The 25,330-nt window shown below is 43.1% G+C and overlaps 1 protein-coding gene across 8 annotated transcripts in view; it reads left to right on the forward strand.

Moving 5' to 3' along the window:
* The window catches only part of nrxn2b (neurexin 2b), a 474,027-nt gene that overhangs the window by 282,960 nt on the left and 165,737 nt on the right, over nucleotides 1-25,330 (forward strand). For 6 of the 8 annotated variants that reach the window (XM_067447624.1, XM_067447625.1, XM_067447619.1 and 3 more), the window contains 5 exons: nucleotides 3,364-3,525; nucleotides 5,942-6,380; nucleotides 8,069-8,452; nucleotides 16,014-16,217; nucleotides 20,476-20,502. In XM_067447624.1, the coding sequence (XP_067303725.1) occupies nucleotides 3,364-3,525; nucleotides 5,942-6,380; nucleotides 8,069-8,452; nucleotides 16,014-16,217; nucleotides 20,476-20,502 (1,216 nt within the window). The remainder of the gene's footprint in view (nucleotides 1-3,363; nucleotides 3,526-5,941; nucleotides 6,381-8,068; nucleotides 8,453-16,013; nucleotides 16,218-20,475; nucleotides 20,503-25,330) is intronic. The other 2 variants (XM_067447626.1, XM_067447621.1) reach the window with 1 other exon arrangement.

Below are 25,330 nucleotides of genomic sequence, written 5' to 3' on the forward strand. Positions count from 1 at the left end.
TGTGTGTGTGTCTGTGATGAGTTTAAGCTGGGGTTGTGTGTGTTCTGCCGTGGTGTGTATCTGTGAGTTTAAGCTGGGGTTGTGTGTGTGTGTGTTTGCTGTGGTCACTGACGCTCCTCTCTCTCTGCGGGTCTGTCTCACGGGTGGCTGACAGCTGGTTAACTCTCGCGCTGTAATGATTTATTTATCGTAATAACGCTGAGTCGAGGCCAGGAACGAGCGCGGCCAACACTGCCATAATGCCAGCGGAGCTACGACACACTGCTTACAAACACACAGACCCAATGACCTCACACACACACACACACACATGCCCAATGAACTCACACACACACAGACACACACACACACACAGGCCCAATGAACTCTCTCTCTCACACACACACACACACAGACACACACGCAGGCCCAATGACCTCACACACACACACACACACACACACACACACACACACACACACACACACAGACACACACGCAGGCCCAATGACCTCACACACACAGACACACACACACACACACACACTCACACACAGGCCCAATGACCTCTCTCACACACACACACACACACACACACACACACACACACACACACACACTCACACACAGGCCCAATGACCTCTCTCTCTCACACACACACACACACACACACACACACACACACACACACACACACACACACACACACACACACACACACACATCATATTTAATTTCTCCTCCAGAATCCGGGGATGCGAGCGAAAGGCTTTCGGCTGTTTGAGCTCTCGGAGAACAACCGCGATCGAGTCTTTCACAGTCAGGAATATCCCACACACTCCTTCACACACTCTCAGAAATAAAGCTCAGTGTTTCCGGGTCAAATGCTCCGCGCTCCGGTTCGTCCGTCGCATTCCTCTCAGATGCTTTATTTCTGAACCAGAGAACAGCCCGAGAAACACGACGCGTTCCGCGAGCCGCAGGCCGAACCTCCAGAGTACGACAGCAGACATAAAAATGTGTTGGTCTGTACGGCGCCCCAGAGACGCGCGGCTCAGGGACGCTTCCTCAGGTGCAGTTGAGGAGCTCAGGCTCCAGCTTCTCATGCCACACATATCTGACAGACCTTTGAGTTTCTGCCGGAAAGCTGCTAATGATCTGTGGCTGATGTTTCATCAGAAGCTGCTTCACACACTGCAGAATAACGCTCTTCACACTCAGTCATTGTCTTGTTTCCAGTCTAAATATTGAACAATTATTACATTAAGAAACATTTACTAGACAAGCAAAAGTAATTGTCTTGTTTTGGGGAAAATAACTCAAAATGAAGAGAGTTTTTGCTTAAAATAAGATAAATAATCTGCCAATGGGGTGAGATAAATAATCTTGTTTTCTGTTTGAATTAAGATTATTTCTCTCACCCCATTGGCAGATTATTTATCTTATTTTAAGCAGAAACTCTCTTCATTTTGAGTTATTTTTAAGAAAACAAGGACAAATATCTTATGTCAGTTTACTTTTCTAGTAAATGAATCTTGATTTAAGATTTTTGTATATATATTTGGACTGGAAACGAGAAAAAAGTACTAAATAAGAGCATGTTTTGCTTTATATATGGTTGGGAAGAGAAATGGCTCTGGCTTGCGTGTGATAGTCGTTTAATAAAAACATGATTTGACGGATGAAGTCGTCTGTGTCAGCCTTTATCAGGCGCAGGTTTTAATTGGACACGTTCAGTCAGAAAGGGCAAAAACATCATTATTATTCAACATGTGAATGATCACGACAAATCCTTTTAAAAGCCAAACACGCTGAAGGAAAGGTGTGCGAATCGCTCGACTTCTCTCTTGATCAGAGACTTTAGCAGACAAATGTGTTAAAGCTGCTCGAGAGATGTGAAGTGTGTTATCAAAGAGCTTCGGCAGATCTTACACAGGAACAGAAAAACTGCATCATTCATGACGAGAGAGCCTTCGGGAGGAAAATATGACGATATTCCAAGGTATTAACAGAGTCTACGCTGCAACAAAATGCTCTTCGTACTCAGTCATTGTGTCTAGTCTAAACAATTCTTAAATCAAGATGCATTCACTAGAAAAGTGAACGACATGCAATATTTGTTCTTCTTTTCTTAAAAATCAAATCTAAATGAAGTGAGTTTTTGCTTAATAATAATAATAATAATAATTAATGATAATAATAATACATTTATTTTGTATACCGCCTTTAAAAGTTGCTTCAAAGCGCTTCACAATATATATATAGTAATATAAAAGTAAATAACAGTAAGTAAACAACAAATAAAAATCAATTAAAAGCAATCTTGAAAAAAAAACATGCACTGCCTTATATGTTAACATCAGCACTAGGTCCCATGGCATGATATTTTTATTTGATGAGGTTTTTCAGCATTAATATGAGTTCCCCTAGCCTGAATATCGTCCCCAAGTGGCTAGAGATGTTGATCGGTGTAAAGCGAGTTCTGTCTTTCTCTGCCTTCGAGAAAATGAGAGACGAGCTGATCTTGAATGATCCTGTACTGATGTCATCAGGAAAGGTTACCGCCCCTTTAGGTTACCAAAACCAGTTTTGCAAATATTGAAGTTTGTTTGTACAAGATTTGGAAACTCCGACAAGAAGGGCATTACAAGAGTCTATCCGCGAGAAAACAAGCGCGGTAATCAACCTTTCGGCGACAGAAAAAGAAAGCATAGGACGTAGACGTGCAATATTTCTGAGATAAAAGAATGAGGTCTTGATAGTGTTCTGCACAAAAACTAACTCCAAGATTTCTCATTTTACTTTGTGACACTTAAAACAATCAAAATGATCTGCCAATGGGATGAGAACAATCTTATTTCTGATTGAAATCTTGTTTCTTGTTTCCGTCCCAATCAGAAATGAGATTATTTCTCTCACCCCATTGGCAGATCATTTTGCCTGTTTGAAGCAAAAACTCACTTCATTTAGATTTTATTTTCAACAAAACAAGGAAAAATATCTCCTGTCGTTTTACTGATCTAGTAAATGCATCTTGATTTAAGAATATTTCGATATTTGGACTGGAAACAAGAAAAAATACTGAATAAGAAGAGCATGTTTTGTAGTGTAGTTGTAAAGTGCGGCTGAAATTGAAGCGAGGTTGTGGTCTAAAAACCGATTATCTAAACTGGGAGTATTCTGGCGATGAGTTTGAGGAAAGCTGTGTGTTTCGAGTCCTTCAACTGCACTGTAAAGAAGCGTTTCCTCGCACCGCACACTCAGATTAGGAGCCGGCACAACCACAATGACTCCTTAATTCAGTCTCTTTCTCTCCTTTCTCCTTTCTTTCTGTCTCTCCTCGGGAAACCTCTCTCTCTCTCTCTCTCTCGCGCCCGCCGTCAGGTCACTATATCGGTGGATGGTATTCTGACCACCACCGGTTACACACAGGAGGATTACACCATGCTGGGATCCGATGACTTCTTCTATATCGGCGGAAGCCCGAATACGGCGGATCTGCCCGGATCTCCGGTCAGCAACAACTTCATGGGATGCCTGAAAGACGTGAGTAATCATTCAGTAATCTCAATTAACTGCAATCTTTTGTGCGATTAATCACGATTAACTGCGAATAATCACATCTTCTTTTTTGCGATTAATCACGATCCTTTGTTTAATTGATCACGATTAATCCAAAGTAATCCAAAAATGTACAACTAATCACAGTTAATTTTGAAAAATCAAAACCTTTTTTTGCAACTAATCATTGTTTATTAAGACTAATCACAACCTTTTGTGCAATTTGTCACGATTAATCTTGAATATTCATAACTTGTTTAAATGAATAGCGATTCGTTTTGGATAATCACAGCTTTTTGCAATTAATTGTAATCAATCTCATTTGACCACAGCCTTTTTTTCGATTAATCACAATTATGCGTGCATACTCATAGCTTTTTTTGCAATTATTCACAATTCTTTGTGTGATTTATCACACTCCGTTGTGAATAATCACAATCTTTTTTGCAATAAATCGTGATTAATAACAAAATATGCATACCTTGTTGAAAGGCATTATTATTAATTGTGAATGAGCAACATTTTTCAATTAATTGTGACTAATTGCAATTAATCATAACCCTTTGCGCAATTAATCGCAAGTAATCTCAAGTAATCACAGCCTTTTTTGTGCAACTATTAATGATTAATTTTGATTAATTGCAACATTTGTGCATTTTATCGTGATTTAACGTGAATAAGCACAACTTTTTTGCAATTTATCTTGATTAATCTCAATCAATCACAATCTTTTGTGCAATTAATCACGATTAATCATGAATAATCACACCTTTTTTGCAATTAATCTAAGTTAATCTCAATGAATCACAACCTCTTGTGAAATTAATCATAATTAACCAATCGATGTTCAATTAGCGCAACCATTGGTTTGAGTTTAGGGGCGGAGCTATTCTTTATTTCAGCTTTACTACTCAATATTTATTGCCATTTCTTTGTAATTATTTGTGAATTTGCTATTTGTTTCTACACCAATTTTTTGTTGGTCCATAATCTCAGATCCATGAGTCCTACAATCAAAAATCTCCAAAAAGAAACAAAACTTAAAAGTACAGATCTATTATCAAAATATATAATCAAATATAATCAAAATGATTATCTGGGAAGTTATACCCTGTGTGAGCAAAGTCAGTACAATAACATATACTAGCTTCTGCTGGGTCAAAACAAAGACTTAAGATCTTTAAAAACGGTGCGCGCATACTACTTATGAATGGGAGAAAGTGAGCCAGCCAGACAGACAGACAGACAGACAGACAGACAGACAGCCAGACAGACAGACAGACAGACAGACAGACAGCCAGACAGACAGACAGACAGCCAGACAGACAGACAGACAGACAGACAGCCAGACAGACAGACAGACAGACAGCCAGACAGACAGACAGACAGACAGACAGACAGACAGCCAGACAGACAGACAGACAGACAGCCAGACAGACAGACAGACAGCCAGACAGACAGCCAGCCAGACAGACAGACAGACAGACAGACAGACAGACAGAAAAACAGATAGTAAGACAGAGAGTCAGACAGACAGACAGACAAACAGATAGTAAGACAGACAGGCAGGCAAACAGAGAGACAGACAGTGAGACAGACAGACAGACAGACAGACAGACAGTAAGACAGATGGACAGACAGACAAACAGATAGTGAGACAAACAGACAGATAGACAAAGAGGCTGGCAGACAAACAGATAGTAAGACAGACAGGCAGGCAGGCAGACAGAGAGACAGACAGACAGACAGACAGACAGATTGACAGACAGACGGTCAGACAGACAGACAGACAGATTGACAGACAGACAGACAGACAGACAGACAGATTGACAGACAGACAGACAGACAGATTGACAGACAGACAGACAGACAGACAGACAGACAGACAGATTGACAGACAGACAGATTGACAGGCAGACAGACAGACAGATTGACAGACAGACAGTCAGACATACAGACAGACAGACAGATTGACAGACAAACAGACAGACAGGCAGGCAGACAGACAAACAGATAGTAATACAGACAGACAGTGAGACAGATGGACAGACAGATTGACAGACAGTCAGACAGACAGACATATTGACGGACAGACAGACAGTGAGACAGACAGATTGACAGACAGACAGAGATTCAGACAGAAAGTAAGACAGACGGACAGATAGACAGACAGACTTATGAATGGGAGAAAGTGCAACGCACAATATGGTGGAATAAGTCCTGCCTTCTAAATTAAAGAGCCAATCACTGACTAATAAAGTCATTGTGTCACAATAGCTGCTGTTAGAATCTCAGAAGCAAGTATGGCCGCCAATTGACCAGACTTTCCATAAAAGGGACTTTGGTCAAAATGCCTGGAACTCAACATGAGGTTAATGTACTACCCTGTCGCCGCCTGCAGGTTGTCTACAAGAACAATGACTTCAAGCTGGAGCTGTCCCGTCTGGCCATTGAGAGAGACCCCAAGATCAGTCTGCACGGCGACCTGGTCTTCCGCTGCGAGGACGTGGCAGCCCTCGACCCCGTGACCTTCGAGACGGCCGAATCCTACATCGCCCTGCCACGCTGGGACACCAAGAAGACCAGCTCCATCTCCTTTGATTTCCGCACCACTGAGCCCAGCGGACTCCTGCTGTTCAGCCACGGCAAACCACAGAGCTCGAAGGAGCCTCGGCCGGGCCGCGAGATGAAGACCGATTACTTCGCCATGGAGCTGCTCGATGGGTTTCTATACCTGCTGATGGACATGGGCTCGGGGAGCATCAAACTCAAGACCAGCAACAAGAAGGTGAACGACGGCGAATGGTGCCATGTGGACTTCCAGAGAGAAGGACGGAGAGGTGAGGAAACCGGCTCACATTGGGGCACTCGTACTGACTGCAGAAGCGAATCCCCAAACTTTACTGGCAGACATAAAATATTCTCTGGAATCTTCACAGGTCTCTGATGTTAGCTAGTGCTCGGATGACATCAAACTTACTTACTTACTGCCCATTATGCCTGTAGGTGTGTAGGGCAGAAACGAACGTTCTCTACTCTGGACGATTCTGGGCTTTTTTTTCTCCCCATGTCAGGTTTATAGATTCCTCTACTGTGCGACGCCAGGTGATCTTGGGTCGTCCTCACTGGTCCTCCAGGTTGGAGGTTTAGCACAGGGCTAACAACTCTGTCTTGTAAAAACAAGCATGTTACGGATACAGCAACGAAAGATGACATCAAACACTTATGATATATTCAACGGTTCCCCAGAAGAAAAAAAAGGTGTTTTGGGGGTAAATGTGTGCTATTTTGGCAAGGTTGCTGCTAAAATTGTCATTCCTGGGTCTATATATAACATAACTGAGATGGCTTCAACCCGCGGACATGGAAAACAACCGTCAGGAAACCGCAGACTTAGCAACTCAGTGCAGTTGAGTTCTGTTGACATTTGACAACTAACGTTATGCGTCGCTCCGCTGCTCTGATTGGTTGTTGGTCTGTCCAATCGAGGTCTTTCCTGGTTGGGTTGAAACACGCCCCATAATCACAGCCCAATGAGCAGCAGACTCACATTCTGACTAGAGCTGAGGATGACCACGGCAGCCTAGATTATTACAATTAATGGCAAAATAAATGTGCTTGTTTTTGCAAATATAAAAATAACTGGCTTAGAAACATTTTTGGGGGCTGAAAATACTAACGTGCCGAAGACTTTTGCACAGTTGTGTGTCTGACTTTATATAAAGAGCTGTGTGGGAATAATAATAGGTTGAGATTCTGTGAATATATCATAAGTGTTTGATGTCATCCGAGCACTAGCTAACATCAGAGACCTGTAAACATTTCCAAAGAATATTTTATTTTTCTGCCTGTAAAGTTTGGGAATCCCTGATTTTGAGGATTCGCTCCTGCAGTCATCGCTCCTAAACGGGGCCAAAGGCGGCATCCATTTGCTGTAATTGGCTAATCGGGTGTAAGACTGGAGGAGGTGGGTGTGAGTCCTGTGGGGAAGAAAGTCCAGCAGTTCTGTAATTGCAGTTTAATTGACAATTAAGAGAGAGTCATAAATCTCTCCGATCTACCCAGAGAGCAGGAATATGGGCTCACAATTAAAGGGTTAGTTCAGCCAAAAATGTAAACTCTGTCATTAATTCCTCCTGTGGTTGGCCAGCCGTCAGACCTCCGCTCATCTTCACACACAGATGAAGATATTAGTGTTGAAATCCGATGGCTCAGAAAGGCCTTCATTGACACCAATGCCATTTCCTCTCTCAAGACCCATAAAGGCACTAAAGACGTCGTTACAAAGCCCATCTCACTACAGCGGCTCTACAATCATTGATGAAGAGGCCAGAATAGAGTTAGTGCGCAAAAACACTAAATAACGACTTATATAGTGATGGCCGATTTCAGAACAAAGCTTCGAACCGTTAAAGATGAGCGGAGGTCTGACGGCTGTCCAACCACAGGAGGAATTAATCACACAATTTACATGTTTGGCTGAACTAACCCTTTAACACACACTCTCACACACACTTCTCTTTGTCAGGGTCGATCTCGGTCAACAGCCGCTCGATGCCCTTTAACTCTAACGAGGGCAGTGAGATCCTGGACCTGGACAGTGATATGTTTTTGGGGGGGCTGCCGGATGCGGGCCAGGGCCTGGTTCTGCCGCCGGAGGTTTGGACCGCGCTGCTCCACTACGGGTATGTGGGCTGTGTGCGCGACCTGTTCATCGACGGCAAGAGCCGAGACGTGCGGCGGCTGGCCGAGATCCAGAGCGCTCCGGGGGTCAGCAGCTTCTGCACGCGCGAGCTCCAGAAGAGGTGCAGCAGTGCCCCCTGCAGCAACGGAGGACAGTGCAAGGAGGGCTGGAACCGCTACATCTGTGACTGCACCGGCACCGGATACCTGGGCAGCAACTGTGAGATCGGTAAGAGCCTGGAGGACACACACACACACACTCACACACTCACACTCACACACTCTCACTCACACTCACTCTCTCACACTCACTCTCTCACTCACACTCACACACTCTCACTCACACTCACACACTCACACAATGTTCTTGCCCTGACAACCGTTTGCAGAGACAGACGGATGGACGGACAGACAGACAGACAGACAGATAGATAGACGGACGGACAGACAGACAGACAGAGAGACAGACAGAGAGACAGACAGAGAGACGGAGAGACAGACAGATAGATAGACAGAGAGAGACAGACTGAGAGACAGAGAGACAGACAGATAGAGAGACAGACAGAGAGACGGACGGACAGAGAGACAGACAGAGAGACAGACAGACAGACAGAGAGACATACAGACAGAGAGACAGACAGACAGAGAGACAGACGGAGAGACAGACAGACAGACAGACAGAGAGACAGACAGATAGACAGACAGAGAGAGACAGACTGAGAGACAGAGAGACAGACAGAGAGACAGACAGAGAGACGGACGGACAGAGAGACAGACAGAGAGACAGATGGACGGACAGACAGACAGACAGACAGACAGACAGACAGACAGACAGACAGACAGACAGACAGACAGACAGACAGACAGAAAGACAGTCAGAGAAGAGATGTTACCGCAGGATTTAATATTTAATCTTATTCTGTTTTAATATTGCCAGGAACATGTTTTTAAAACATTAATGATGTGTAGTGATCAATCATTTATAATAAACACTGCAATATCCCATAAAACACAAGAACGGTCCAGGAGGTATTCTCAGTCCGTCGGACCCGTGTGAATCTGTAACATGAGTTATATTTAGCATGCGTGACTCTTTTATCAGAGTCCTGAAGCTCCAGCGCTCAGCGTTTGCGCTCCGCTTCCCGCGGCCTCGCTCCGCCAGCGCTCCTCGGCCCTCCGTGTGCCGTATCTGGAGCCATGCTGGCGGGAAAGAGCCGATGTCACGAGCTGGGAGAAGCACCGGAGCAGCGAAGCTCACCAGAACCATCTGTGCCACCTTTAACGACACCAGATGGTGCAAAAAGCTGCTCGTCTCGCGTACAGACACACACACACACACACACGCGCGCGCGTCTGCATCCACAGATTCTCCTGCTCCAGTCGAGCTCAGGGCTTTATAAGGAGGATTCCTCATCTCTGTGGATAGTGTTTGTTGTAGGAACAGGTGGGTATTAAGTGCTGTTTTGGATTCAGCTGCAGAAACACTTTAAGAGGAGCCCGTTTGTTTTATTAAACATATTTATTTTCATCTTTTTAACAGCCAGATGTTGTTCAGTGAAGCAAAAGCTGTTTGTGTCTTTGGATCGCTGTTAGCAGCTGATTTAGAGCGGCGCGTCACTGCCACCAAGTGTCAGCCGGAGAGTATTACACTACAGATGATGGTGTTAAAGGGCTGATGAATTGAGAAATCAACGTTCCCTTGAGATTTTCATATTTAAAAGGTCATGGTAATATAAAAATATCCTCTAAATTTCAGAGCTGAAAACTTCCTTGTTAGTCAAAGAAAAGCTTTTATAGACACCAGGCTCAGAAAACGATCCTGTGCTTCATCTCGACGTCAACGTGTTGAGAAACACCGCCTCTACAGAATAATAAGCACGTCTAATTCAGTAGCCCCGCCCACCGACTCATCTAATCCAGTAGCCCCACCCACCGACTCCTCTGATTCAGTAGCCCCGCCCACCGACTTCTCTGATTCAGTAGCCCCACCCCCGACTCATCTAATCCTGTAGCGCCGCCCACCGACTCGTCTAATCCAGTAGCCCCGCCCCCCGACTCGTCTAATTCAGTAGCCCCGCCCACCGACTAATCTAATCCAGTAGCCCCATCCACCGACTCCTCTAATCCAGTAGCCCCGCCCCCCGACTCCTCTAGTAGCCCCACCCCCGACTCGTCTAATCCAGTAGCCCAGCCCACCGACTCGTCTAATCCAGTAGCCCCGCCCACCGACTCGTCTAATCCAGTAGCCCCGCCCACCGACTCCTCTAATCCAGTAGCCCCGCCCACCGACTCCTCTAGTTTAGTAGCCCCACCCACCGACTCATCTAATCCAGTAGCCCAGCCCACCGACTCGTCTAATTCAGTAGCCCCGCCCACCGACTAATCTAATCCAGTAGCCCCATCCACCGACTCCTCTAATCCAGTAGCCCCGCCCCCCGACTCCTCTAGTAGCCCCACCCCCGACTCGTCTAATCCAGTAGCCCAGCCCACCGACTCGTCTAATCCAGTAGCCCCGCCCACCGACTCCTCTAATCCAGTAGCCCCGCCCACCGACTTGTCTAATCCAGTAGCCCCGCCCACCGACTCCTCTAATCCAGTAGCCCCGCCCACCGATTTGTCTAATCCAGTAGCCCCGCCCACGACTTGTCTAATCCAGTAGCCCCGCCCACGGACTCATCTGATTCAGTAGCCCCGCCCACCGACTCCTCTAATCCTGTAGCCCCACCCACCGACTCGTCTAATTCAGTAGCCCCGCCCACCGACTCATCTAATCCAGTAGCCCCATCCACCGACTCGTCTAATCCAGTAGCCCTGCCCACCGACTCGTCTAATCCAGTAGCCCCACCCACCGACTCCTCTGATTCAGTAGCCCCGCCCACCGACTCCTCTAATCCAGTAGCCCCCGCCCCCCGACTCGTCTAATTCAGTAGCCCCGCCCACCGACTCCTCTAGTTTAGTATCCCAGCCCACCGACTCGTCTAATCCAGTAGCCCCGCCCACCAACTCATCTAATCCAGTAGCCCAGCCCACCGACTCGTCTAATCCAGTAGCCCCGCCCACCGATTTCTCTAATACAGTAGCCCCGCCCACCGACTACTCTAATCCAGTAGCCCCGCCCACCGACTCCTCTAATCCAGTAGCCCCGCCCACCGACTCCTCTAATCCAGTAGCCCCGCCCACCGACCCAACTAATCCAGTAGCCCCGCTCACTGACTTCTCTAATCCAGTAGCCCCGCCCACCGACTCATCTAATCCAGTAGCCCAGCCCACCGACTCGTCTAATCCAGTAGCCCCGCCCACCGATTTCTCTAATACAGTAGCCCCGCCCACCGACTACTCTAATCCAGTAGCCCCGCCCACCGACTCCTCTAATCCAGTAGCCCCGCCCACCGACTCCTCTAATCCAGTAGCCCCGCCCACCGACCCAACTAATCCAGTAGCCCCGCTCACTGACTTCTCTAATCCAGTAGCCCCGCCCACCGACTCATCTAATCCAATAGCCCTGCCCACCGACTCATGATCTCGCTAGCCCACATCAATAAACATGCGGAGGAAGATTAAGATATTGCGCTATTCCTGGTTGTGGAAGAACACAGTCGCTGCTTAAGCTTCCTTCTGATCCTAATATTAGGAATGAGTGATACTTCATTTATTTTTAATGATGTTCCAGCTGACGTGGGGAAGACATGTTCGCGTGTTCCCTTCATTTCACAGCAGAAGTGTTTGTAAACAATTCTCAGGTCGAGCTGGATTTGCAGACATATTGAGATTAAAACACAATGCTGTGCTTCTATATTGGATCCGTCAGGAACGGTGCGGTCGAGAGAATCATTCCGGTTACCGCTTTCAAAACAATCCCTCCCTGACAGCGGAGCAGAAGCTCATTAAATTTGCAAATCTTCTCCAATCCTAGCCGTGGGCGTTAACTTAAGTCTCCAGTGCCACGCCCATCAGAACCGTCAGCGTTCAGGAGAGAGCCTCAAACCAGTGCAGAAAATAGCCTATTACTGATGAGTTATGATGTGTGTGAATGGAAAAACCACACCAACGTCATTAGTGGACCTCCCCATATGAAAAAAACCTATATGGTTCATATATAGCGACCATATATGTTCCTTACTTAAATCAGTCAGAATTATCTTATATGTTTAATGTAAGTCCCATATATGTCATACACAAAATCAGACCGTTTATGGCCCATTTCATACTAAAAAGCACACAGAAAACTTTTGGGTCATGTATGAATCCTGCAAAAATCTTATATGAGTTTTACATGTAAACTGTATGCAATGGTATATGGTATTAGTAGAAAATACATGATATTCATATACAAATCATATAAAGTTCTTATACTGAATCATATGCTAGTCATATTAAAGTCATATAGGATTTATTCATATTTTGTGTCATTTGTTTATATGCTTTTTATACAGATTTCATATTTTTTTAATAGGGAAAAGGTGTGTTAGCTCTTCAAGTTTATATAATATACATATAAACTACATATAATAATCATACATGATTTCAGTCAATATTACATCTCTGCATATACTAACCATATATGATTTCAATCAATGACATACACAAATTTGTGATGGAAACACTTTTATTTCAACACAAAATGAAACACTCAAATTATACTCCACCTAATAATAATAATAATAATAATACATTTTATTTATAATGCACTTTATATTAAACAAAATCTCAAAGTGCTACAGAATAAATAAAAAAAAAACTATCAACAATAAATAAATAAAACTGAAAAATAAAATAAAATAAAATAAAGAAGTAGCAAGTCAATTAAAAGCTCTGCTAAAAAGGTGGGTTTTAAGACCACGCTTAAAAGTATCTATAGTCTGTGGAGTCCGCAGGTGGTCAGGGAGAGCAGTCCACAGACTGGGGGCTGCAGAGCAGAAGGCCCGATCTCCCATAGTACGGAGATTGGCTGTGGGAGTTTTGAGGCGATACATGAGTAATTTACAATTCCAACTTGATAGCAAACTGAACTTTGCTCAGGAAAAAAACAAAACCCAAAAAACAACAACAGAATACGTTGAACACAGTGTCATGGCCATCAATCAAAGATAATGAACGGATTAGTTCACCCCAAAATAAAAATTGACTGATCATTTACTCACCCCCATCTCATCCAAGATGTTCATGTCTTTATTTCTTGAAGAAAACATTCCAGGATAGTTCATCATATAATGCTTTTCAGTTACAACCAAAATGGTGAAGGTCCAGATCAAGGCTGTTTCAAAGGGCTTCATAGCCCCTCTGCGTGATCCCAGATGAGGAATAGGGTCTTATCTAGTCAAACGATCAGTCATTTAAAAAATAATAATATACTTTTCAACCTTAATTGTTCAACTTGCTCAGCTCTGCGAGGTGCCAAGGATGACGTAATCACGTAATCTGAAAATAAATGAACGTCTTATGGGTTTGGAACGACATGAGGGTCATTTTAACAACATACATTTTTGGGTGAACTAAACGTTAAAAATGGACAAAGTTTAATAAATACTGTAATAATGTATTGCTCATTGTTAGTTCATGTTAGTTAATACATTACAATAAAGTCTCATTTGTTAACATTAGTTCAAGTCTTACAACTCAGAGTACATAAACTTCTTCAACACTTCCCGTTCAGAACTGAACCAGTCCTCATGGGATGAACCAGTCTGCGGCTGAACCTGTTCTTCATGCGTGGTCTTCAAATGTTTTCATGAAGATCTTTCTGTGGAAGAAAAAGAAAATCTTCTTGACCACCTCATTTACATACAGGAATATTAAACACGTTTCATTATAATGTTTTTTTTTTCAGTATAACAATATATTCTTATACAGTTACTTACTTTCTATTACAAAATTGTAATATTGTACATCATTTAGATTCATATATGTTGCAGTTACATGAATGCAAATGATAGAAGTTTATATTTTAGCTATATTTTAACTACATTAGAGCAATTTGCAAACTCAAGTTCACTAAAACATTAACTATTTTAAAGTGAATTGGCACAAAATAGACTATTAATGATGACAAAAGGAACATACCGGTAAACAAATCACATCACATTTATTCTAACTTTTGCTTTTTGTCAGTGTCACACAGCTTTCACTGTCACACAATCGTTGTATAACGTTATCTATGCAAACCATGAGCTTTAGGGTTTAACTTAGTTATCAAATGACACAGTTAAACAACTAGAATAGTCGTTTTTTACATTTGATCATTTAGCAGACGTTTTTATTCAAAGGGACTAACAAATGATGAGACCAATCAAATAGTTTAATAACTTTAATACAAATATAAGCATTTTTCACTTGTTTTTGCACATTAAATACTTGTAATTTAATTTTTGCACGTGCGCGCAGCATAATTAGGCTTAACGTTACCTAACACTACGGTGGCACCGACATGATAACAGAAACGAACAATTTACTAATCTTTTAGTAAATCTTGCGATTAAATAAGTTAACATTTGCATTGAGAACGGCATGACAAACACAATTCTTACCTGGAGCTCGACACTTCGCGGTCCCGCTGGGAGGCAATCATATCACGGAGACAACAAGAACCCGCGATTGATTTCCTGATTTTCCTCCTGGCCGCGGCGCGGTGACGCATGCGCAGTTTGCGATGACAGAACTAAGGCTATTTTTGTTACAGAAATCTTCATCGTCTAAGCCTAACGCTTAGAGTGAGTGTTTAATTATTATTTTTTTAAATATTGCTGATATTGCTGTTAACAAATAGTTTGTATGGGTAGAACATTACGAAACAAATATATGGGAATATACTGCAATTATATGCAAAATAGCCTATATTAAAGGAAATATAAAGGAATAAAGGAAAGATAAACTAAAGCCTTTTTTAATATAGCTACTGCAATGTATGCATATTGACTATATTTATAAAATATGGCTATATTTTAACACATACAATATTTATTAATTAAGATATAAATAATATTACATGTAATATCCATTAAGTTGTATCCTTTATTGTGTAGCCTTACTGTATATTGAATTTCCCATATTAATGTGAATGCATACATGTACACACATAACTTTTACAGAATGAGTTACAACAAATTTCTACTTCCCATCATGCTTTACTTCTGATTTAAAGGAGGTTAAATGTTAAAATTAATTGTTATTTCATGTGTTTTTGCTCAATTTAAAAACCCGTAAAACTGTTACTTTTATTAACAATAATGTCGGTGCACTTTTCAGCAGTTACAGCTCTTTGCTAAATATGTAGGAACATGCCAGTGTGCTTGACTTGTGTTATTGTTAACTGTATGTGTGTGTGTATATATATATATGTGTGTGTGTGTGTGTGTGTGTGTGTGTGTGTGTGTGTGTGTGTGTGTGTGTGTGTGTGTGTGTGTGTGTGTGTTTTCTTTGCATTAGGGTTACCCCTTTTTATTCGTTTTACTTGCTAATTAATTTACTAAAGTAAAATCTCACTGATTTGCAGGGGTTGTATTTAACACAATCCACCATATATTTTTTTTACAGTTTAGGACATATATGATTGAAAATACATGAATATTGTACAATTTGTGTATGTGGTTTTTGCAGCATATATGATCCTTATAGTTTTCTGTTGGAACATATAAGAATCACATATGTTTTTAGCAAGACTTTTCCATATGGGTCAGACAACAGGATAAACAAAGAAGAAAGACAGGTCATGACACCTTTAGTGTGTGTGTCACAGCTGTCAGTGGCATGTACAGTAATATGGCACTCGTGTGTGTGTGTGTGTGTGTCCGCAGAGGCGACGGTGCTGAGTTACGATGGCAGCATGTATCTGAAGATCATCATGCCCAGCTCCATGCACACTGAGGCGGAAGACGTGGCTCTGCGCTTCATGTCCCAGCGAGCCTATGGGCTGCTCATGGCCACAACCTCCAAAGAGTCGGCCGACACACTGCGGCTCGAGCTGGACGGAGGACGGGTCAAACTCACCGTCAACCTCGGTAAACCTGCTCGTCTCTCTCTCTCTCTCTCTCTCTCTCTCTCTCTCTCTCTCTCTCTCTCTCTCTCTCTCTCTCTCTCTCTCTCTCTCTCTCTCTCTCTCTCTCTCTCTCTCTCTCTCTCTCTCTCCCTCCCTCTCTCTCTCTCTCTCTCTCTCTCTCCTCACCCTGAGTTTCTCTCGCCCTGTAAAGCCTGACCCTGCCTGCAGTCACACCATCCACCAGCAGAGGGCGCCACAACACTTTATTCTCCAGCTGCTGCAGTCCAAATATCTATCAAGAGTCATTTACTAGATTTTTGCTTGTTATCTGGGAGAAAAAAAGATTATTTATTTTTTTAAGATTATATTTTGATATTATTTTTAAGAAAACAAGAAATAATTATCTTATGTCGTTTTACTTATATACACTCAAAAAAATGATACGTTGGATTTCCTTGATTTTTTTTTATGTCAACAGTTTCCACATAATTGGGTTATGTTGAATTTAATTAACATTGTTTATTTCGGTAAACGTCATTTTTTTTGTAACATCCATGGCTAGCTCAATGTTTTTTTATTATTAAAGCAGCTTTAATTGTTATTAGCAGATCCGCTACACTTCACCACAACGATAACCTCTAGAACACACACTTTTAAACACCAACAGAACAAAACATTAAACATTAAAAAATCTACATTTTCTCATCTTGTTAAAAATACATAAAATATCACTTTATTTAATCATTACTCTCTGAATTCGGCCCCTTTGCAAAGCATGATGGGAAGTGACGGTCCTGTTTGATTGGGTTACCTGATTAAAACATGTTATCTGAAAATACAAACGTCAAGTTATGTCAAAGAGTAACGGCTTTAAGTCAATATAACATGAAGCGATCACATCTGAACCAGAAACCTGATATAACGCTGTTAAATCGAGATGAACTGCTTAAATAAAGTGAACAGCATCATAAGGTCATCTTGATTTAAGATTTTTTAGATATTTGGAAACAAGACAAAATTACTGAGTAAGAAGAGCATGTTTTCCAGTGTAGGCGGTCGTCTGTGTTTTTCACTTGCTTTTCCAGTAAAATCTCATATATATTGTGTAAAATTGTGTAGATTAAATCAGATTTGTTCTAAAATTATGAGCAGATGACCTCTAAAGGTGTGGTGGATGGCTTTGATTCTCGCAGTGGTGCATCCTGGGAAAGCACACGGTGAAAAAGAAACTCGATCATCTCTCTCTCTCTCTCTCTCTCTCTCTCTCTCTCTCTCTCTCTCTCTCTCTCTCTCTCTCTCTCTCTCTCTCTCTCTCTCTCTCTCTCTCTCTCTCTCTCCCCTTCCGTCCCTTCACTGCGTGTCTGTCTGCGACCCAGTGGCCAACAGCCAGAGAGACCGGCTCTCCTCTTTAACTTTCACAGATGAATCGATTTCAGTCCTGAGGGAAACGACTATGGGTGTGACGCCATCGTTCGGTGATATATCGCGAGTAACCATATGTATCGCTGATGGAAACGATATCATTCGCGATCGAGTCGTTTATATCCAAGGCTCAGCTTGCTGTAGTCGGTCTATTAAGGTTTAATTCACCCAGACACAAACGCACCACAAATATAATCTCTGTCATCATGAGTTTGACTCGTTTAACTTCCAAACTCAAAGGAAGATATTCTTTATGAAACCTGGGGGATTTCTGTCCCTCCATTTAAAGTCCATTGTTCCTCTTAAACCTAAAAGATCTAAAATTAATATCATAAAGGCATCGTAAAAATAACTAATGGAGTGTGTAATCCGAGTCCACGTCTTCTGAAGAGCCTCGAGCGACGGCTTATGATGAGCAGATTTCCTCATACTGTAGTAAACACGAACACTCAGAGGATTGAGAAACAACACGAGAGAGAGTAAAGGCAGAACTAAAGGTAAAGACGAGCTGAACGTTTACAGTTTGAGACGAGCGGCCATTTTGATGAGCTTCCCTGCGATTAGAGCGGTGACGGATGGCATTGATCATCTGAAGCACACACACACACACACACACACACTCCTCAGAGTCAAAGCGCAAACAGTATTTAAATCACCAGAACACATGTAGCTTTAGTAGTGTGATCGTTCAGCACGTTAGATGGTTTATTCTTGAATATGTATAGCGCATTAATAACGGGAGAGATGCTGCCTGAGGGGAAAAATGAACATGTGAACGCTTCAGTGACATTATTACATTAAACGACTATATTTAAAGATGAATATAATGTATAATGATGTAATGGAGGAATATTTGTGGGTCCTAATAATAATAATAATAATAATAATAATAATAATAATAATAATAATAATAATAATAATAATAATAATACAGTAAAAAAAAACTCTTTATGTTGACTTAAAATATCGGGATGCATATCGTATCGTGATATATATATATCGCACCGTGACACGAGTGTATCGTTACACCCCTAGAAAGGACACTCTAGAGCCGTTCACACACTAATAATCGGCCTCTAAACCTGCTTTAAGATCAGAGACAAATCGTGTCCAAATTAAGGAGATGAAATCTCAAAAACTGAGCCGTTGCTCAAAATGCTTTCCTCACTCGGTGCTTCTGTCTTGTTTTCAGTCCAAATATCTAAAACTGTCCTAATAAGTGAAATTATATAGAGATATTGTGTCTTATTTTCTGAAAGATCAAATGCTAATGAGTTTTTGCTTAAAATGATATGCCGGTGAAAAACTCACTTGATTTGATTTTACAGAAAATTTGAGAGAACATCTTGAGGAATTTCACTTATTAGGACATTATTAGAAGAAACAAGACAAAATATTACATAAGAAAAGCATTATTTATTTTATCTTTTGTGATATCATCTCCAAACTTGGCTTCACTGCAAAAAAATAATTTTCTTACTAATTTTTTTTACTTGTTTTCTAGCCTAAATATATTAAATTTCTTACATTAAGAAACATTTACTAGACAGGTACAAATGATTGTCTTGTTTTGGGGAAAATACCTCAAAATGAAGAGAGTTTTTGCTTAAAATAAGATAAATAATCTGCCAATGGGGTGAGAAAAATTCAAACAGAAAACAAGATTATTTATCTTATTTTAAGCAGAAACTCTCTTCATTTGGAGTTATTCTCCCCAAAACAAAAGTAAAAACAATACTTCTTGTTTTAAGAATGTTTAGATGTTTGGACGAGAAACAAGACAAAAATACTGAGTAAGAAGAGCATTTTTAGTAGTTTTCCAGGCCAGATTATGTGTGTTTGGTTGAGTTTGTCTTCCGAAGCGTTGATGAACTGCTGCTCGAGTCCGGATGGGTGAGGGGTAATGCTCCTGAAGAGAGAGCACGCTTCAGTACGCCGAGGGCCGAGAGCCAGACTCTAAAGAGGACTCTGAAACAAAACCCATTCAAACATGTGTAGGAGATCCCCAAAGCTGGAGTCAGTGCGCCGAGGGCCGGTCTCTGGCTGTTGGCCTTCACTACTCTGTGGCGGTTGACACACTGAGACGCACCTCAGCCTCCGTCCAGCAGGTGGAGACACAGACCAGGACACAGTGAGCTGCTCTAGGGTGTGCTGAGATGGCTGAGGTGTGCAGTGAAGCCCTTCCCTGCGCTCACAGCTGACGGAGACAAAGGCTCTTCTTACTTTGTCCTGTTTCTAGCCAAAAAAACTCTTACATTAAGAGACATTTACTAGACAAGTATAAATTACTGTCTTGTTTTGGGGAAAATAACTCAAAATGAAGAGAGTTTTTGCTTAAAATAAGATAAATAATCTGCCAATGGGGTGAGAATAATAATCTTGTTTTCTGTTTGAATTAAGATTATTTTTCTCACCCCATTGGCAGATTATTGATCTTATTTTAAGCAAAAACTCTCTTCATTTTGAGTTATTTTCCCCAAAACAAGACAATTACTTTTGCTTGACTAGTAAATACTTCTTGTTTTAAGAGTTTGGACGAAACAAGACAAAAATACTGAGTAAGAAGAGCATGTTTAGCAGTGAGATCCCGCTCCTCTGGAAATGATCAGAACATGAGGGTAAAGGATTGCGATTAGACTTGATATCACCTATAATATCACAGTTATTATTATGATTATGAGTATAAGCGGCTCATGGGCTGGCTGGCGAAGGGCTTCTCTGGCTCCGAGTGTGTCCCCGGATGGTGCCTCTGATGCTCAGACGTCTGCAGAATGAACTTTGAAGGATGTGAAATGTTTTCTGTCTCTCTCTGTCTCCTCTTTAATTTGATCTCACCATCTCACTCTCTCTCCCACCAGACTGTATCAGGATAGACTGTAACCTCAGTAAGTGGTTCAACTCATTTATTATGCCTACAACACACACACACTCACTCATACACACACACACACACACACACAACACTCACACTCACATACACAGACACACACACTACAAACACACTATACACACACACACACACACACACACACACACACACGATATATACACGCACACATACTACACAGACTCTCTCTCTCTCTCTCTCTCTCTCTCTCTCTATATATATATATATATATATATATATATATATACACACACACACACACACACACACACACACTGAGGTGTTAAACTGTAATTTCATGCTGTGTTGTGATGTTGCAGGTAAGTGTGTTGTGTGTTGGAGGAGATATCTGAGTGTGTGTGAGACTCATCATCTGTCATCTCTGCCATTCGTTCGGTTCATTCTCTGACACACACACACACACACACACACACACACACACACACACACACACACACACACACACACACACACACACACACACACACATTAAGACTATGTTGCTAGTCATAATCCAACGCCAGTGGCGTAGCACCAAATTTTGGGTCCTGGGTACAAACCATCTTACTGGGCCCCCGTACCATGTATCTGGTTACTCAGTACCCTTTATCCCCCCAGTCCCGCGCCCCTGTCCAACGCCAACACCTGCAACAGTGCGGCGTTTTCAGCACAGATGCGGTCTTCTTTAACATGTAAAGTGTGTAAAGCAGCGCTGGACGACACATTTTGTGACGGTTCCACATGTCTCCGTTATATTGTCATGTTCTGCTCGACCAGCACTTTACAGCAGCTCAACCTTCTTTCTGAAGTTTCCTATAACAGCGTCTGACATTTACACTTTACACAGCGTGAGAAAGTCACATAAAATCCAACCAGAGCGGATTTTAAACTGTATACCCCATACTGCCAGAAGTATTGGGCCGCTCCTCCAGATCCCTGAGTTCAGGTGTTCAATCCGTGTATAACTCCAGCTCTCGGCCTGCAGACGCTTCTACACACATTAGTGAAAGAATGGGTCGCTCTCAGGAGCTCAGTGAACTCAAGCGTGGGGCCGTGATAGGCTGACACCTGTGCAATAAGTCCATTCCTGACATTTCCTCACTACTAAATATTCCACGCTCAACTGTTAGTGGGATTAGAACAAAGTGGAAGCGATTGGGAACAACAGCAACTCAGCCACGAAGTGTTAAATCCCAGAGCGGGGTCAGCGCATGCTGAGGGTCACAGTGCGCAGAAGTCTCCAACTTTCTGCAGAGTCAACAGCTCCAGACCTCCAGACTTCTGTGGCCTTCAGATGAGCTCAAGAACAGCGGAGAGAGCTTCATGGAATGGGTTTCCATGGCCGAGCAGCTCATCCAAGCCTTACATCACCAAGAGCAATGCAAAGCGTGGGATGCAGTGGAGTAAAGCAGCCGCCACTGGACTCTAGAGCAGTGAGACGTGTTCTCTGAGCGACCAATCACGCTTCAGTCGGACAATCCCATGGACGAGTCTGGGTTTGGCGGGCGCCAGGAGAACGGGACTCACCTGACTGCATTGTGCTGGAGGGGGGATTGTGGGGTGGGGTTATTTTTGGGTTGGCCCCTTAGTTCCAGTGAAAGGAACTCTTAATGCTTCACCAAGACATTTTGGACAATTTCACGCTCCTGACTTTGTGGGATCAGTTTGTGGACGGCCCCTTCCTGTCCCAGCATGACTGCGCTCCAGTGCACAAAGCGTCGGTCCATAAAGACATGGATGAGGAGTTTGGTGTGGAGGAACTGGACTGGCCTGCACAGAGTCCTGAGCTCAACCCGATAGAACAGCTTTGGGATGAATTAGAGCGGAGACTGAGAGCCAGGCCTTCTCGTCCAACATCAGTGCCTGACCTCACAAATGAGCTTCTAGAAGAATGGGCAAAAATCCCCATAAACACACTCCTAAACCTTGAGGAAAGCCTTCCCAGAAGAGCTGGAGCTGTTAGAGAGGGTGGGCCGACTCCAGATTAAACCCCACGGGTTAACAATGGGAAGCTCATGTGTGTGAAGAGGCGGCACAACACTTATGGCAATATAGTGTAATGAATCTCGTATTTCATGTGATTTTAGGCCATTCAGACTTCTAAATCTGATTGGATTTCAATCGGATATGCTCTAAAATCAGAATTGGACTGGCAGTCTGAACGTTTTCAGAATGAGACTTTTATCTACATTCATCTCAGTTTCACAATAAAATCAACATGACAATATGTTCAATGAATTGTATCTTGTCCAGATACTCAGATGTTGTTCCAGTAGTATTCTTCCCCGGGTTTCTCAGTTGTAATGTACATGTAAGCACACAGTATTTCAGCCGACGCTGAGATTTTCATGACGCTGTTGGTTTCAGAAGAGCATGCAGCGATTCATGAACCCTCTGAAGACGTTGGCGCTCCATGAGTGCTTTGAGTTAGCCGTGATTCGCGGGATTCTGTCACAGTGATGTGGCGTGTGCTGTCGTCGGCTCTCCCGTTAGTTTCCTGTTCACTCCGACTCTGATCTGCTCGTAACCTCGGGCGCCGTTGCGATTTAGCCGCAGCCAATTACCCAGAATGCCCTGTCAGGAAGGACTGCAGTAGATTTGAGATGACAGCAAGTTTCAGCAGACCTCTCGTCTCTTTCTACAAGGGTATCTGCTCACACCCAAACAGATTAAATCTTGAACTCAAAGGGTTAGTTCAGCCAAAGATGAAATGTCTGTCATTAACTCCTCTCCCTAATGTCGCTCCACACCCGTAAGACCTCCGCTCATCTTCACACACAGTTTAAGATATTTTATATTTAGTCCGAGAGCGTATGCAAGTGTATGCACACTATACTGTCCATGTCCAGAAAGGGAATAAAAACATCATCACAGTAGTCCATATGAGACATCAGTGGGTTAATTAGAGTCTCTTGAAGCATCCAAAATACATTTGGGTCCAAAAATAACAAAAACTACGCCTTTATTCAGCATTGGCTTCTCTTCTGGGTTTGTGTTCAATCCTCAAATAAAAGATTCAAACGGTTATGAATCAGCGAATCGATCAATGATTCGCCAATGTCACGTGATTTCAGCAGTTTGACACGCGATCTGAATCATTGATCGATTCACTGATTAATAACCGTTGGCACTCATGGCACTGAGTCATGACATCAATTTCATTTTTGGGTGAACTAACCCTTTAGGCCTCAGAGAGAAGGACAACAGAGTCTTTGTCTGGCGTCTCTTCAAGGTTCTATTAAGTTCTTATCATAAATAATGGAAACGGCATAAAAGCGAGTCATAAATATGCAGCAGCTCTCTTCAGGTCACGATAAACCCTGAGATTCTCACAACGGCCTTGAGTTTCTTCAGCCGGCTGCTACAGTCATTATACTGATTCTGCTTTATTCTGCCTTCAGTTCACATTCACATTCCTCACAATACAGAACATGTTTAACTTCATATAACAGCTTTCTAAAGCTTTAACCATTGCAAGAGTCTAACTAATGACCATGAGTCACCTTAATTACAAAATAAGGTGATGTGATGACTAACAGACAGCAGATAAACAGCTATCCACCTGTCACTCAAAGTGGCCACACCCAGGACTGCTGACAGACTGCACCCTATTATCATAGACCCGCCCAGGACTGCTGAGAAACTCCACCCTATTAGTATAGGCCCGCCCACGACTGCTGACAGACTCCTCCCTATTAGTATAGGCCCCCCCAGGACTGCTGACAGCCTCCGCCCTATTAGTATAGGCCCCCCCAGGACTGCTGACAGACTCCTCCCTATTAGTATAGGCCCACCCAGGACTGCTGACAGACTCCTCCCTATTAGTATAGGCCCCCCCAGGACTGCTGACAGACTCCTCCCTATTAGTATAGGCCCCCCCAGGACTGCTGACAGCCTCCGCCCTATTAGTATAGGCCCACCCAGGACTGCTGACAGACTCCGCCCTATTAGAATAGGCCCACCCAGGACTGCTGACAAACTCCTTCCTATTAGTATAGGCCCACCCAGGACTGCTGACAGACTCCGCCCTATTAGTATAGGCCCGCCCACGACTGCTGACAGACTCCGCCCTATTAGTATAGGCCCGCCCACGACTGCTGACAGACTCCGCCCTATTAGTATAGGCCCACCCACGACTGCTGACAGACTCCGCCCTATTAGTATAGGCCCGCCCAGGACTGCTGACAGACTCCGCCCTATTAGTATAGGCCCACCCACGACTGCTGACAGACTCCGCCCTATTAGTATAGGCCCGCCCACGACTGCTGACAGACTCCGCCCTATTAGTATAGGTCCACCCACGACTGCTGACAGACTCCGCCCTATTAGTATAGGTCCACCCACGACTGCTGACAGACTCCGCCCTATTAGTATAGGCCCGCCCACGACTGCTGACAGACTCCGCCCTATTAGTATAGGCCCACCCACGACTGCTGACAGACTCCGCCCTATTAGTATAGGCCCGCCCAGGACTGCTGACAGACTCCGCCCTATTAGTATAGGCCCTCCCATGACTGCTGACAGACTCCGCCCTATTAGTATAGGCCCGCCTCCTTGCCAGAGCATTCAAGTCAGAAACATATTTTTATGAAAGCTACTAAAGTTATTCGAATTTTAGTTTGATTGATATTAAAAGCATATATAGCGGCAGGTACTGTATATTACACTGCTGTCAATTTAATACACATATCTAATACACACATTTGATTTCTTTACGTTCACAGACATAACAGACTGTTACGCTGTGAGTGTGTGACAGTTTAAGCACATTAAGACATGAAAGAGAACTTTAATACCCACAGGAAGCTCCCAAAGAAAGACAACCA

The sequence above is a fragment of the Pseudorasbora parva genome, chromosome 1, assembly GCF_024679245.1.
Source record: "Pseudorasbora parva isolate DD20220531a chromosome 1, ASM2467924v1, whole genome shotgun sequence".
Taxonomy (NCBI): domain Eukaryota; kingdom Metazoa; phylum Chordata; class Actinopteri; order Cypriniformes; family Gobionidae; genus Pseudorasbora; species Pseudorasbora parva.